This window comes from Lytechinus pictus, chromosome 17 (assembly GCF_037042905.1).
Source record: "Lytechinus pictus isolate F3 Inbred chromosome 17, Lp3.0, whole genome shotgun sequence".
Classification (NCBI taxonomy): domain Eukaryota; kingdom Metazoa; phylum Echinodermata; class Echinoidea; order Temnopleuroida; family Toxopneustidae; genus Lytechinus; species Lytechinus pictus.
The window spans coordinates 30,284,342-30,300,316 of NC_087261.1; the positions used below are offsets into that span (position 1 = coordinate 30,284,342).

A 15,975-nucleotide genomic window follows, 5' to 3' on the forward strand; every position below is an offset into this window, starting at 1 on the left:
ATACAGGGGTTATGGCGGCCATTTTGAATATCAATAAAATAAATATTTTATCAAATTTACAAATTTTTACAACGGGTATTTAACTTCTGCACAACAACTACATGCATTTTATAGCTAATGTGTGGGCAATTCTATGATTTTCATGGGTAATTTGCATTTTTTGGCGGCCATATTGGATTTTGCGGAAAATGCTCAAGGTTACAAGAGTGGCATCATTCAGATTCGGAATCAGCACCTTCGAATTGACAAGAAACCATCAAAAAACATTGTATATCTAAAAAAACAAGGTTCGACCCCTTCTCTATGGGGCCTATCCTGGACTATTTGCGATTTTTCATAAGGATGAGCACTAACATTTTCAAATGAAGATGTTCAAATTCTACGAATGAAAGGCATTGTATAGAGCAGGTGACAAGAATAGTACATCAGGGGTAAAGTTTTATTAAATCTGTTTGTTTTGTTGTCTGGTCCTGGAACATTTTGACTATAGTTTGGGCTACTGTCAAATACCAGTGATTAAGAAGACTTTGTTACTCTTCAGCTTGGATGTGATGAAAAGAATATTTTAAAAGGAATACCTGAATAATCATCAAATCACGAATGCCTGTCAGTGAATTTGAAAACCAACTTCATGGTTTATCTCAAATGACCTTTTACTGCTTGTGCGCAGTTTACAACCGTAAACAGGTTTATTATATTGGGTCCATGAAATACTTAGGATCTGGTCACTTTCACGAATCCGACTATAAAGCGATCATTGGTATGTCATTCGGGATGTAGTGACAATTTCTGAGTTTATTTTATGATATCAAAGAAGCCTGAAATACGTTTATGTGATCCTGTGTAAAAAAACCAAAAAGAATCAAAAGCAATTTGTATTTTTTTTGTTGGACGCAAAGAAATTTCCACCTGTTAGTAAAGGCAGTATTTCCCGTACAGCAGATGAATTTCAAAAGACAGCATTTCTACTCTTCTGGCTGGCGACCCTCTTCTACTATTATGACTGGCGAACCCCTTCTACTATTATGACTGGCGACCCTCATCTACCATTATGACTGGTGAACCTCTTCTACTATTATGACTGGCGAACCTCATTATTATTTATTTATTTATTTATTTATTTTGTTTTATTTATTTTATACTGCAGGGTAGGCCTGTTCAGTTCTTAAAACTGCTTTACAAAGGCGCCCTGCAGTTTAAAATACATGTCAAGATAACTACGAACAACAACAACAACAACAAACAACATCAAAAATACAAAATACAAAATATCTAACATTAGAAACAATTAACACCAAAATATAGAGTGGGAAGTGACAATTTAAACATACATAGCATTGTAAATCAATGGAATATCATTTCGCTCTTTATCAATTCGTATGAAAGGCTTTGCATAATTTTTTAAAAACTAACAAGGAGGTACAAACTTGTAAATTTGAAGGACGTGCATTAAATAATTTGGGTCCGACATATGCGAAAGATTTTCTTTTATGTTCAATTCTAGCTTTGGGAAGCTGAAGGGGGCATCGTAAAGAAAACCGTGTCCTGTATTTCACGGGCCGTTTACATACTAAAGGTTTTAAATAATTTGGAACTAAATCATTCATTATTTTATATACAGTGCGTCCCACAAAAAACGAAACCGAGATTTATCGATGATTTATCATAACTTTATCACAAATACAATAGACAAATGACCTACCATTGTAAAGCTTAGAATCTCTTCTTTCATCTGAAATTACTTAGATTATTTATCATTCACGCATGAGTGAGCAAAAACAATTTGAAGAGGGGATACCAAAAAGTCATTTGGCGGGCTGTATCTGGGTTTCAAAAAGAAAACCACATTATTAAAAAGTTCAATATCTGCTCTTTAATTTGATACCCCAATTACAGAAAATGGTCAAGAAATAACAAAGTTATGGTTATTTGAAATAAGGCTTGAATTTCAATAATTTCATAAAATTAAAAGGTTCTCCAGGCTAGCGTTCAAACTCACTTGACACTCCGTTTTCTTGACGATCAGCCATGCATTAAGTCTTTTGTTAACCATGCGATAGCTTCTGTGGGAAACCGGTGAAAACACGTTTATTTAATGAAATGATGGAAATACAAGCATTGTTTCGAGGGAACATAACTTGTTTACTTCTTGACCATTTTTTGTGATTAAGGTATCAAATAAAAGAGCAGATACTTAAAATTTTAGGCATGTGATTTTCTTTTTGAAATTTTAGATACCCCCGCCAAATGAGTTTTTGGTATCCTTTCATCAAATTGTTTTGCTCACTCATGCGTGAATGGGGAATAATCTAAGTAAAATCAGATGAAAGAGGAGATTCTAAGCTTTACATTGGTATGTCATTTGTCTATTGTATTTGTGATTAAGTTATGATAAATCATCGATAAATCTCGGTTTCGTTTTTTGTGGGACGCACTGTACAAGAACACAATACTGATATTTTATACCCTGATCTACTGATTGCCACTTCAGTGACTGCAACAAAGAAATTTGTGATGTATTATAATCTTTTTTCAAAAGCATTCTGGCATATTTATTTTGAAGTTTTTGTATCTTATCTAAATGTATTTTTGCACTGCTTCCCCAAGATGTAATACAGTAATCAATGTAAGGTAAAATCATAGAAAAGTACAGCTTCTTCATGATATCAAAAGACAGTAAGTGCTTAATCCGCCTTACACAACCTATTGCCCGAGATATTTTACAAACGATATTAGTAATATGTTCGCACCAAGTCAAGCCCGGATCGAGCATGACACCTAAGTATTTAATCTTTTTTACATTTTCTAATTGTATGTTCCTGAATTTCACTGACAAATGAGCACCCCTCAACTTTTTCTTTTGACCAAATACCATGGCTTTTGTTTTTTGCGGGTGTAAATGCATATTATTTAAGTCTAGCCATTTACTTATTGAATCAAAATCATCTTGCAAATACTTTTGTACCTCCTTAATTGATTCACCGTGATTAAAAATGGCGGTATCATCAGCATAAAGAGACATTTTAGAATGTACATGCAATTTCAAATTACACATGTCATTAATAAAAATACAAAATATCAATGGACCCAGTATAGATCCTTGTGGGACACCTGATTTTATCTTCAAAAATTCACTGCGACAACTGTTAATCATTACAAATTGCCTTCTGTCTGTTAAATACGATTCCATCCAGTTGTATTCATTGCCAGTAATACCATAGTACTTAAGTTTTGCAAGTATAAAATTGTGAGGAATAACATCAAAAGCTTTGCGTAAGTCCAAGAAAATACCACCAGTAACATGTTTTCGGTCCATTTTATCATACAAATGTCTGTAATCTCAGTTAGACAAGTGGCAGTAGAATAAGACGGTCTGAAGCCAGACTTACAATTTGCAAGTAGATCATTTACATTTAAGTACTTATACAATTGATCATGCATTGCTCTCTCTAGTATTTTGGACAGGACTGGAAGCACAGAAATTGGTCTATAATTGTCAATATCAAATGATCCTCCCTTATGTACAGGAGTAATTCTTGCTGTTTTGAAATCTTCTGGAATAACACTAGTTTGTAAAGTTGCATTAAATAAATGGGTTAAAGGGCCAGCTATACTCTCTGCTGCCAGCTTAAGAAACGTAGGGTGAATGCCATCTACTCCGACCGCTTTCGAACAATCAATATGTAATAGTTTTTTCAAAACATACTCCTTTTCGATTGCATGAAATTTAAATTCACAATCTGGAATAAACAGAGTTTGTAAATTGTTTAATAAATCTTTCGAGAAATTACCCGAAGCGGTTTGCAACCTTGAGCCGACTTCATTAAAGGCTTTGTTTAGAACGTGAGCTATTTCATTGTTAGGTATTTGATCATTATCAATTGTTAATTTAACATCATGACTCGTGGTTTTATTTTTCTTAGGTATAAGCTTCGATAAAATGTTCCAGTTCTTATTATGTCATTTTCGCAGTCCTTAAATTTGTCCTGATAATACTTCTTTTTCAAATTTTTTATCAAGTTATTAGCTCTGTTACGGGAAAACTGAAATTTATTCCACCAATAAATTAATCTTATTTTTTCTAAATTGCTTTCGATAATAATCCCTTTCGCGTGCTAACACCAACAAATCATCATTTATCCAAGGTACCCCTTTTTGTTTTTGCCGCACTGATATCACGGGGGCATGCCTGTCACAAATGTCCAGGAGTGTGTTTTTAAAGTAGTGCCACAATTTTTCAACGTCAGTTCCACAGGAATAAAACTCATGCCAATCAACTTTCCTTACATCATCTTTAAATTTCTCACTGTCAAAGTACTTGAATGAACGACATTTAGTTATTTTCGGAGAAAGGGATTGATGTTTCCCTTTAATTGCAGTAAAAATCACAGAGTGATCACTAAGTCCAGCTGACTGCACTCCTGACTTAATAATATTGTCAACAAGTGCATCAGAAATACATACCAAATCGATTACTGACTGGCTATGTGGTGAAAATTCTAGTGGGTTCAGATATAACCTGTGTCATTTGCATTGTAGTAATGAGACTGGAAACTTTTCTAGAAAGATTATTTACGGTTTGCATATTACAGTTAAAATCACCAAGAAGGATGACGTTGTTTGTAACTGTATACAATTTCTCAAGATTACTTTCAAGACTGTCAAAAAAATCTAAATGATTATCCGGTTTTCTATACAATATACCAATAAATAATGAGCTACTATTGCTACGTTGCAACTCCAACCAAATTATTTCTAAGGCAACAGATTCAAGATCCAATCTCCTTATATACGATAAATTTTCTGATATAAAACATCCCACTCCACCTCCATGAGTACATCTATCCTTCCTCTCAAACTTATAACCTTTAACAGAAATCAAGCTATCAGAATGTTCTTTTGTTAACCATGTTTCTGACACTCCTAGTAGATCATAAGGGTTATTATTCAGCCAACATTGTAAATCAGCAACTTTATTAACAATGCTTCTGACATTAAGATGAACTAATTTTATACCTTTCATATCTTTTAGAGCAAAATCATTAGTTTCGGTTGACCTATCATCATGTGCGTCGACAGAAATATTATTACAGTTATACACGACTTCAGTAGATAGATCAGGATCATTCCAAAAAGGTAATACACTTTGGAGAATACATTTCGGGCACTGCCAATTTTCAAACAGTTCATCTGAATCATAGGTCTCTCTTGAGACCCCGCCACAAACTATATGCATCCACTGTGAACATACAGTGCATAACAAAGCCTTTTGATTTATTTTAACAGATTTATTACAAATTGAACATGGGTATTTAATCATTAAATCTTATGTTGAAATTAGGTTGATATTTTACTTCCTCCACTCTAAGCAATTTATATACATTAATCATTTTAATTATCAAATATATATACATGAAAGACCCGAATATGTGCAAAATAGCAACAGCAACAATAACAATAAAATGTAAATTGTCACACTTCAAAACAAGTGAAAAGTATTACGTGTAAGTAATGAATGTAATTTTATACAAATATTCAATAAAATAAGAACCAAGTTCTAGTGATTAACGTTATTAAAAACGAATCGTATATTTAATAGTGCAATTTAAAAGCAGTTAGTAAACAGGAACGCTTGTGTGCTCAAGCAGACCAAGTATTACAGTTCAGTGAATTTGATTGATATTGTTGTCTCATTCCTTCAATTGATCAAGTTTTCCGAGGTCCTTTACACTTGAAAGAGCAACTCTTTTCCCACTCTTATTCATCGCTGTTACTCTTCCGTCTTGAGTCCAGACTTTGTGGACTTGCGGGAGGTTTCCCTTCTTCACTTGCCAGAACAGCTGAGATCGCTTCCGTGTTAGATTTTCATTGATGTAAATTGAAAGGCCTTTCAGCTTAGCCCTAGATGCGTATACAGCCTCCCTTGCCCTGTAGTTGGAAAATTTGATGATGATATTCCGGGGCTAACGTGGATCCTTCTCATCTACTATTATGACTGGCGAACCTCATCTACTATTATGGCTGGCGACCCTCTTCTACTATTATGACTGGCGAACCCCTTCTACTATAAATTATGACTGGCGAACCTCTTCTACTATTATGGCTGGCGACCCTCTTCTACTATTATGACTGGCGAACCCCTTCAACTATTATGACTGGCGAACCTCTTCTACTATTATGACTGGCGAACCTCTTCTACTATTATGACTGGCGAACCTCATCTACTATTATAACTGGCGAACCCCTTCTACTATAAATTATGACTGGCGAACTTCTTCTACTATTATGGCTGGCGACCCTCTTCTACTATTATGACTGGCGAACCCCTTCTAATATTATGACTGGCGACCCTCATCTACCATTATGACTGGTGAACCTCTTCTACTATTATGACTGCATGGCGACCCGCTACTACTATTATGACTGGCGAACCCCTTCTTTTATGACTAGCGACCCTCATCTATTATTATGACTAGCGAACCTCTTTTACTATTAGGCTGGCGACCTTCATCTCTTATTATGACTGGCGAACCTTATGGTCAAACAAACCACTTCCCCTTATGAGTAGCGACCCTAGGGACCCTCATCTTTGATTATGAATGGCGACCCTCACATGAACTTTTTGGCCTGTCAAAACACTTATTGTACAGAAGGCCTATACACTGTGTAGATTTGACACCCAGCTGGGTCCAACGGCTTCTATTTCACAGTTTTACTTCACAATAACATGCCAGAAGGATTGACCCAAAATAAAATCGAATCGATTACCGACGATGCAATTAAAGGACAATGAAACCTTTAGAACAAGATAGCTTGTGTGAAAACAGAAAAATCAAAGAAACAGATCAACGAAAGTTTGAGAAAAATCGGACAAATAATGAGACAGTTATGAGCATTTGAATATTGCGATCACTGATGCTTTGGAGATCTTCCCATCGGCAATGCGACAAAGATGTGTGATGTCACTTGTGAACAACTCTCCCCATTACTTTAGTATATTTTTCACTTAAATTGCCTCTTTTATTACATCTATCAGTAGATCATGTGTTCTTTCTATAGGAGGGCTTGTAATACAGATTTTTAAAAGAATACATCATGAATAAGAGTTTGTATCACCATGTGAAAAAGCAAAAAGAGACATTTTTGGGGTATTTTATAGTCCATCAAAGGGAAAGTTGTTCACATGTGACATCACACATCCTTGTCGCATTGCTAATAGGAGGATCTCCATAGCATTAGTGATTGCAATGTTCAAATGCTCATAACTTTCTCATTGTTTGTCCGATATTTCTCAAACTTTCGTAGATCTGTTTCTTTGATTTTTCTGTTTTCACACAAGCCTACTTTATTCCAAAGGTTTAATTCCCCTTTAAGAACTACATGAATAGTGATAAGTTTCTCAATACAATTCGCCAAGGCCATCATCTCCATGGCCTTCATCATCATCATCATCATCATCACATCATATCACCGTCACCCTCAGCTTTATCATCTTCATCTTCATACTCTGATATTGCATGAATTCATGTTTCGTATTTGAAAATGTATGCCCATTCTGCTTTATAAATGTATTAATTAATTCAATAAGTATAAGTTTGGGATTGTCATTTTTTTCAAGCAATCTGCTTATGATGACAATCCTTCTCCTGCAAATTGTAAATATCATATAGTTAATAATTTTTGTCTGAAATTATCTTTTTAATACTCTTTATTTATGATTCATGCCAAAAATGCTAGCATATTATGTTTATTATGTTATGAAAATGTATTATACGAATGTTATGGATGCAGAAGAAAAAATTAAATCAAATCAAATCAAATCAAGTAGTGCGTGAAGCCGTTGAAGATGCATTAATAAAGATCATCGGCAGAATTGAAGAGAGCGAAGGAAGATTACTGGAGGTGTCACGCGCGTAAAACATTCCCCATAGACTTGTGTGTTAAAATGGCACTTAAGAAAAATTCATAAAAAATAAATGTGAAATTAGAGGGTCGAATGTTTACTACCTTTGGATAGGATATATATCTGACATTCCATATCTGACCAGAGAAGGGTATCGTAGCCAGCTCATTTTAAAAATAAATCGCCATTTATGAAGATAACTATGATGGGATCAAATTCATCACCTGAAACAGTAAAATAGCCCCAATTCTTCCGCCAGTCAAAAAATAGTTCCAAATCATTGATATATCTTCCCAATTTGGGCAAAGGAAGTTCAGTAGTTACCATTTCTAGAATCAGTGTTAGATTTTGAATCATATTCATACACTTTTGTCAATCAGCAATATCAAATTGAAAAAAAAAAATCGAATTTGGGTCGAACGAATATCTTTAGCCCTACTGATGTAATTAGGCTCATGGCACCTGGACCTCGAAAGTAGACTTGCAGCTAAGGACAAAGAGATCGCTACCCTATCAAACACTAGTCTACAACTGTAGACCCACATCTGCAGTGTGTGTATCACAGCTGATTCAAGGAGTCTGCATGGCAGACTAGGTCTACTGGAGCTGCAGATGTGGAATGGCTCGCTTCGCTCGCCCTTTCAGGCTGGTTTGCTTCGCAAACCAGCTGCAGATCCCACTTCACGAGCCATTCAGAGTCTGCATAGCAGACTAATCAAACACCATCGACGGTCAACGGGAATCTCTTCGTACGCTTCAACGGACAGCGAATGACCAAGAACAATACATTCGGCGTAATTGTCTACGTTTTTATGGCATCCCCGAATCCGAAGGAGAGAACACCGATGACCTTATCTGCAGACTCGCTCGTGAAAATTTGAATCTCTCAATACCCAAGGATGACATTGAGAGATCACATCGTCTGAGCACAAAGAAATCGTCAGACTCGCAATCAACTAGAGTGACTCGCAGCAGCAAGTCTTTGACTAGGCCGCGGGTCATAATAGCAAAGTTCGTCTCCTTTCGGACCCGTACCCCTTTCATAAACCTATCCTCCAATTAGCCGCCTAAGAGTAATGCGGATAATTCAATAAAAATTGCGTTCACAAACTTCGAAAATTATCCGCATTATTTTTACAAGCGCCCGTCCTGAAAAAGGCGGATAATCGTCATGGCAACCGCACACGCCCCCTCCGATGCGGTTGTGTTGGAAAAGGGTGACCTTGTGACCGCACCATGGCAATTATCCGCATCATTTGGAAATGCGTTCATAAAGTCAAAATCTTGTCCCGATGCTGCTATTATGCGGATATTTGCAGCATCAAAATAATGCGGATAACTCTTGTCCTCCTCCGATTTTACGACCAAATTATGCTGCTATTAGCCGCATAATTGGGTTTATTAAAAGGGTACAAGTCTCATTCTATCAAAACGTCGTAACCTCAAAGGAAAAAAGCTAGGAATCGACGAAGATCTAACGAAGCATTGTCATGGGAGACACAAACTGTGATTTACTGAAAATATCTGGATCGTCCGATTTGAAACGTTAAAGTGATATACATAACTTATTTTCACTACAGCAAATTAATACAACAGACCAGGATTACAGCAAAAACAATGACACTCATTGACCATTTGTTAACTAACTCAATTGAGAAAATTAAATCACATGGTGTTTTGCATGTTGGAATGAGTGATCACTCTTTAAGTTATTTAATATGGAAGTCAAAGACTGAAAATTCTTCTCGAGTTATTAATTATAGAAATTTTTCTGGTTTTGATTTAGAATCTTATTTAGATGATTTAAGTAATCAACCTTGCCATGAAATTCTTGATTGTACGTGTATCAGTGAAGCAGTCAGTAAATGGGAGGGTTTACTTATGAATGTTGTTAATCAGCATATGCCTATCAGGAGCAAGAAAATTAGAAATAAGAAGTCTCCATGGATGAATTCATATATGTTTGAATTGATAAGAAAAAGAGATAAATTAAAGCGAAAAGCTTGGAGAAATAAAGATGAAATAATAATGAAAGAATATAGAAAAATTAGAAATAATGTTACTTTTTAGATAAGGAAAAGAAAGAAAAAATATTTTTCGGAAAATATATTGAAAATAAAAGAAAACTCTGGTAATACCTGGAAAGTTTTGACATCTTTATTACCACGTACCAATAGTAATAAAAATACATTTCAAACAGATAGTGAAAGTTTGTTCGAAAAAAGTGAAAAATTTAACGAGTATTTTGCAAACGTTGGTAATCATTTAGCATCCACAATTCCTATTACAAATGAATCCATATCTGATCAAGAGTATCAAGCCGTATCTTCTTTCAATTTTAGAGTATTATCAGAGGCAGCTGTTTTAAAAGAAATTAATCTCTTGAAAAATCAACCTTCATATGGAATTAATGGAATCACTGCACAGTTTTTACAGTTATCTTCTACTGTTATACTTCCTTCTTTAACTTATCTTTTTAATAAGTCACTGCTAGATTGTATTTTTCCTAATCAGTTTAAAACTACTAAAGTAATACCATTATTTAAATCTGGTAACAAGGATGACCCTTCTAATTATATTATCCTTCCACTTTTTGATTATGCAGATGTCGTTTATGATTCGGCAAGCAAAAAATACACTGACCGTTTGCAAAAAATACAAAATAGGGCCGGACGTCTCATTTTAAAAAGAAATCCGTTTAATCCCGTTTCAAACATTGATATTCATATAAAATTAGGATGGCATGCAGGAATCAAGGCGTAAATCACATTTAAACATAATGGTATACAAATCCTATCATAACTTAGCCCCACCTTATTTAGGAGAGTCTTTCCAATATTGTAATTATTCGTATTCTCTCCGATCGCAAGGAAATATTAAAATTCCAAAACCCAAGAGTGAATGCTGTCGAAGAACGTTCTTATATAGAGTATCACGAGAATATAATGATCTACCATCTACAATAAAATTATCAAATAGCCTATTTACTTTTTATAAAAATTTAAATCAGATAATTCAGTCTTGCCCTGACCTTTAAAAGAAATACTAGCGACAAGTGGGTGGGTGGGGGGTCGCGTTAGGGTATAGATGTATTCTCTTACATTCTTTTTGTTGTTTTTTCATTATTGTTTAGCTCAATTATGTCTTATGTATAATTATATTATGTCATGTACAGTAACTGTTGTTAATTCATGTTATGTACAGTAACTGTTGTTACATATTCTCTGAACCCCAGGGAAGAACAGTTTTGTTAATATATTAACAAAGCTGAGTGGGTTTATCCAGCCATCTCACTATACTTTTGATTTTATTATGTACATATATATACCTTGTATTGTTTTTAACATTGTGATATGGAAAATAAATACCAATAGCAATACCGAAATCGTTTATTATGACTAGCGACCTCTATGAACATAGACCTTATGAATAGCGACCCTAATGACTATTATGCCTAGCGGTCCTCATGATTAGTGGGTATTATGACCAGTGGTCCTTATGACCAGCGGATGGACCCCCTTTCAACATGGATGAGACCAGTTGATCCAATCAATCGTAACTCTATGGAAATCCATCAGTGTCAATTTTTTTCTACAGGAAATTTTAAAAATGTAATCTTTAAACAAAGGAGAACACACCAAATTGTCAAGAAATCAATGAATTTATGAATATACATTCATATCTAGAAAAAAAACAACATGCATTTTACATGTTGACTTTGCTGGCTTTCCATAGTTGCGATTGATCGGATCAATTACAACTCTTCGTAAGACGGGCCCCAGGGCCCCGACTTACAAAGAGTTACGATTGATCCAATCAATCGTAACTCTATGGAAATCCATCAGTGTCATAATTTTTTCTGCATAAAATTTCCTTTGTAAACAAAGGCGAACAAACCAAATTGTCAAGAAAACAATGAAATTATGTAATTTATGTCAAATCTAGAAAACATTTTGAACATTCATGTATTTTAGATGTTGACGTTGCTGGCTGTCCATAGTTGTGATTGATCGGATCAATCGCAACTCTTTGTAAGACGGGCCGCCCCTGGTATGATATCAACGAAGTGGCTGTAAACCACCATGATTACATCACTGCACTCTAAAAACAAACTAATCAAATTGAATAATGATCTAGTAAACTCGATGATTCTTTATTCTTTACAAACATTTGAATTAAAGACAACGTTTATCATAGCTTAAACTCTTTTAAGAAATCTAAGCTGTAATCTGAGCTGTGATGTCCTATTTCTGTTAACCTGTGTATGTGATGTGTTGTAAAATTGTGCCTTTGGAAATATCAAACATAATTTTTTTTTTTTTAGTGCTTAAAAATAAGGTGATGGGAAACCCAGGTTTATTCTATATACTACATGACTTTTGTAACATTGAATTACATTCAAGAACATCGCGATTAGATAATTATCCAGTCACAGGTATTTTGAAAGTGTCAACACGAATTTGATTTTTTTTTCTTCCAAGGTTATTTTAAATTCATATGAACAACATTAAACACATCCCATATAAAATAATTTGCAAGGCTAACCAAAAAAGATATTTGTAAATTTGAATGTTTTAATTTTGTTTTAAATCAATAGAACCTTTAAATCATTGGTATACTATATAGAACCCTTATCAATTGGATTAGTTTGTTCTGAGAGTGTAGATACAAAATAGATACAACAAAATAATTACTACATACAACGCTCACTATTCATAATATTTTTAATAAATAAAAAGTATTTACAGAATAATGGCATATACTTAAAATTATCGTACTACATCTGTATTTCAAGGCACATAGCGGAATGGCTTATTTTTCACAATATAAAGATATAATCATACATTACATTAAATAATACTACTTCCTATTTGGGACATTAAACCTTTGAACTGTTGGAACATACTTATAGAAATAAATGATGAAGAGCCGGTTCAGACGATTTTCAGTCATTTTCTGTTGCATTTCACTATAAAAATACTTTGCACTGGCGGGGTTGGGTTGGGGCTGCAACCCTTGCCTCTATAAGTCATACACGTGAAATATTTTATCCCCCATTTCCATCAAATTGTAAATTTTACTTTTTAACAATGTAATGAATTGCAAAATTATTCAATTACAAAGTTGTCATATTTTGGCTTAGTCACTTCGCTCGCAAATTTTCGAAAATAATATACCGTATCCAAGACTCTCAACGGCCCCTTCTTCGGCACAGCCCAATATTAATTTAAATAATAATAATACAGTTCTTGTATAGCGAATATCACAATTAGGAAAAATGTCTCTATGCGCTTCCAAAGTACTTGGATATTAGTACCCCAGCTGTAGCTTGGCAGCCGTAAATACAGCGCACACGCACTTCAAGGAATACATTCCTGCCAGGTACCCATTCACCTCACCTGGGTATGTGGATAAATTTCTTGCTGAAGGAAATTACGCCATGGCTGGGATTCGAACCCACGACCCTCTGTTTCAAAGTCCGGAGACTAATCCACTGGGCCACACCACTCCACATTAGATCATCTCAAAAGGTGGATATCGATACATTTCGGGTGCGTGTTTCATGAAGCTGTTCGTATAAGTTACGAGCGACTTTAAGAACGACTGGTGATCCTTTCTTGCGGTAAATGGTATAATCATTAGCGATGGCTTTGCGAGTAAGAAAGGATCACCAGTCGTTCTTAAAGTCGCTCTTAAGATACAAACAGATTTATGAAACGGTCCCCAGGTCATAATATTCCTACTGAATAATACTGTCGCATCCTTTCCATCATGCTTCCCTGAAAGACAATTTGAAGAAAGCCTATATACCTAAACTTTCATAACCTCTCTGACTTACTTGTCAAGCAGGGGGACGTTGCAGAAAGAGTTGCGTTTAAACACAAGTAAAAAATCAAACGCAATTAAGTCCCAATTGCGCGTTGTTGATTGATTGAAAATCAAGTTGCGAATGATTTTTGAGTTGCGATTGATTGCAACTCTTTCTGCAACAGGCCCCTGGAAACACTTTAAAACATGCAATGTTAATCAGCAATTGAAAGGTTGGAGGAGAACCAGCCTTTTCCAAATGTTGCATTTACCACTTTAAATGGTTCGACCCTACACTTCAATATTATTGTTGGATTCAGCTTAATGCATTGTCGGATATAACATTTGAAAAGGTTGCTACTCCTCCAATCTTTCTATTGGTGATTTAACATTTCACTTTTTAGTGTGAAGCGTTTCATCAACATTTTTTTTTTGTCTGACTTTCAATGATTTCGATTGACCGAGAGGCACTGCTACTGCTGTATCTGTCGGATAAAACAACACACAAGTCCTTTTGTGAAACACTCCCCTGATGCTCGTTGCATTAACAGTTATAATCAAACGCAACTTAATAATCACCCAATCAGAATGCGCCATCTTACAACCTAAATATATTTTTATTGCGTTTAAACTAAACCCTTTCATCTTCCGTTGTTTTGAGTGTATACCAAGCATGCTTGATTCCTACTAACTCTTAAATAACACGGTTCGTCAACATGCAATGACCAATGGCAAGAGTATAACAGAACTAAGATTTAATTTTTTCACCACAAAACCGTATACTCAATGAACTGAAATCTAACTAAGACCATTGATAGAAAGTTGCGAATGATCAAACTGTCTTTATTGTGATTAAGCATGTTAAAAGGAAGAGATCGGGGATTCGTAAATCAAAGGACTCCAACGTGTTGAAAAAAATCACTGCAACCATAAAAAGGTATCTAACTTCTTCTTCTTTTCTTCCACTTCTGCATCTTCTCCTCATTCTTCTTTTACTTCTTCTGCTTCTTTTGATTCTGTTTTTTTTTTTTGGGGGGGGGTTGGGGGTCCTCAAGGGGGATTTACTTCTACCCCAGTAGAGCGTTTCATCAACATTTGTTACCTGGAAACTTTCCCTGGCTTGATTGGCTGAGAAACTATGTTCCTATGGAAAATGTCGGAAAATACCATACTCTCTCCGAGAAAACACCAAGACGGGTAATTCTAAGTCCCAAACCATCAATGAATACCTCATTAATTTGAAGAGAAAAAAAGGAATCATCATCAAGATCAGTGGCCCGTTGCAGAAAGACTTGATTTTCAGCCGATGAAGCACACGTATTTGGGACTTGCGCTTGATATTTTGACTTGCGTTTAAACGCAACTCTTTCTGCAACAGGCCCCTGGCCCCTGGGGTTGATAAAACACTCTTTGGAAGTTAAAAAAAAACTAGTACTGCAATTTATTCGAAGCATCCTGGACAAATGATCGAGTTGAGGTGTGCACAGGGTTTAATTACTTCTACACTTCAATGTCAAGTCTTCATTACCTAAGAGTATACGACTAAATTCTCAATAACTAAAGGTTGTTTTCCACCAATAGGGTTGACAGCTACGTAATACATCTGACTCTCCGGCTCGTAAGGAACTTTAAAATGTAATGACACTGATAGAGCTTCTAAATCGGAATCCTCCTCTTCACATTTTAATAATTTCACTTCACAAAATATTGGATAATCTTCTCCCCTATCAACAATCTTAAACTCGTAGCAGTCGTTACGTGGTAAATGTCCACTTGTCCGTAAATCATACAACGAGGCGTGCTGCATGTTGATTTCGGATAACTCTATGAAACCGTCTGGTCTGACGACTAACTGAACGCCTTGGACTTTATCCGGTGCTGGCGGGTTGACGCCGGATGACCGGATAACGACCCGAGCCGCTTCTCCTTTAACCACTTTTTGTGAGTCTCTGCTTAAGAATTGGAATTTTCCTTCAACAACGACAGTTTTTCCTTTAGCTTGCAATTCTGCTTGGTATGGTATCTTAGAAACTATCCAACTCGCTTCTCCTTCTAAAACTGCTTGCTCAGCTCCAAGAAATACCAATGAAACATCATCCATTAAAACCGGTTGCCACAAATTCCGATTCCAGAGCATGGTTTCCGGATCAATTGGTGCCGGCTGTTGACCGTTTACACTTTTTATACTCTCCATGAAATTTTCTGGTAAATTATAGTGTACCCGTTTCGGATCCATGTTCTTTCTGAAGTGCACCAGATCCGGC

General features: G+C 35.5%; 1 protein-coding gene across 2 annotated transcripts in view; it reads right to left on the reverse strand.

Moving 5' to 3' along the window:
* Positions 1-14,748: 14,748 nt before the first annotated feature.
* The window catches only part of LOC129279955 (uncharacterized), a 17,654-nt gene continuing 16,427 nt past the window's right edge, over positions 14,749-15,975 (reverse strand). For both annotated transcript variants that reach the window (XM_064112268.1, XM_064112269.1), the window contains one exon: positions 14,749-15,975. This exon is cut by the window's right edge and continues 586 nt beyond it. In XM_064112268.1, coding sequence (XP_063968338.1) covers positions 15,240-15,975 — 736 coding nt within the window. In that variant the 3' untranslated portion in view covers positions 14,749-15,239.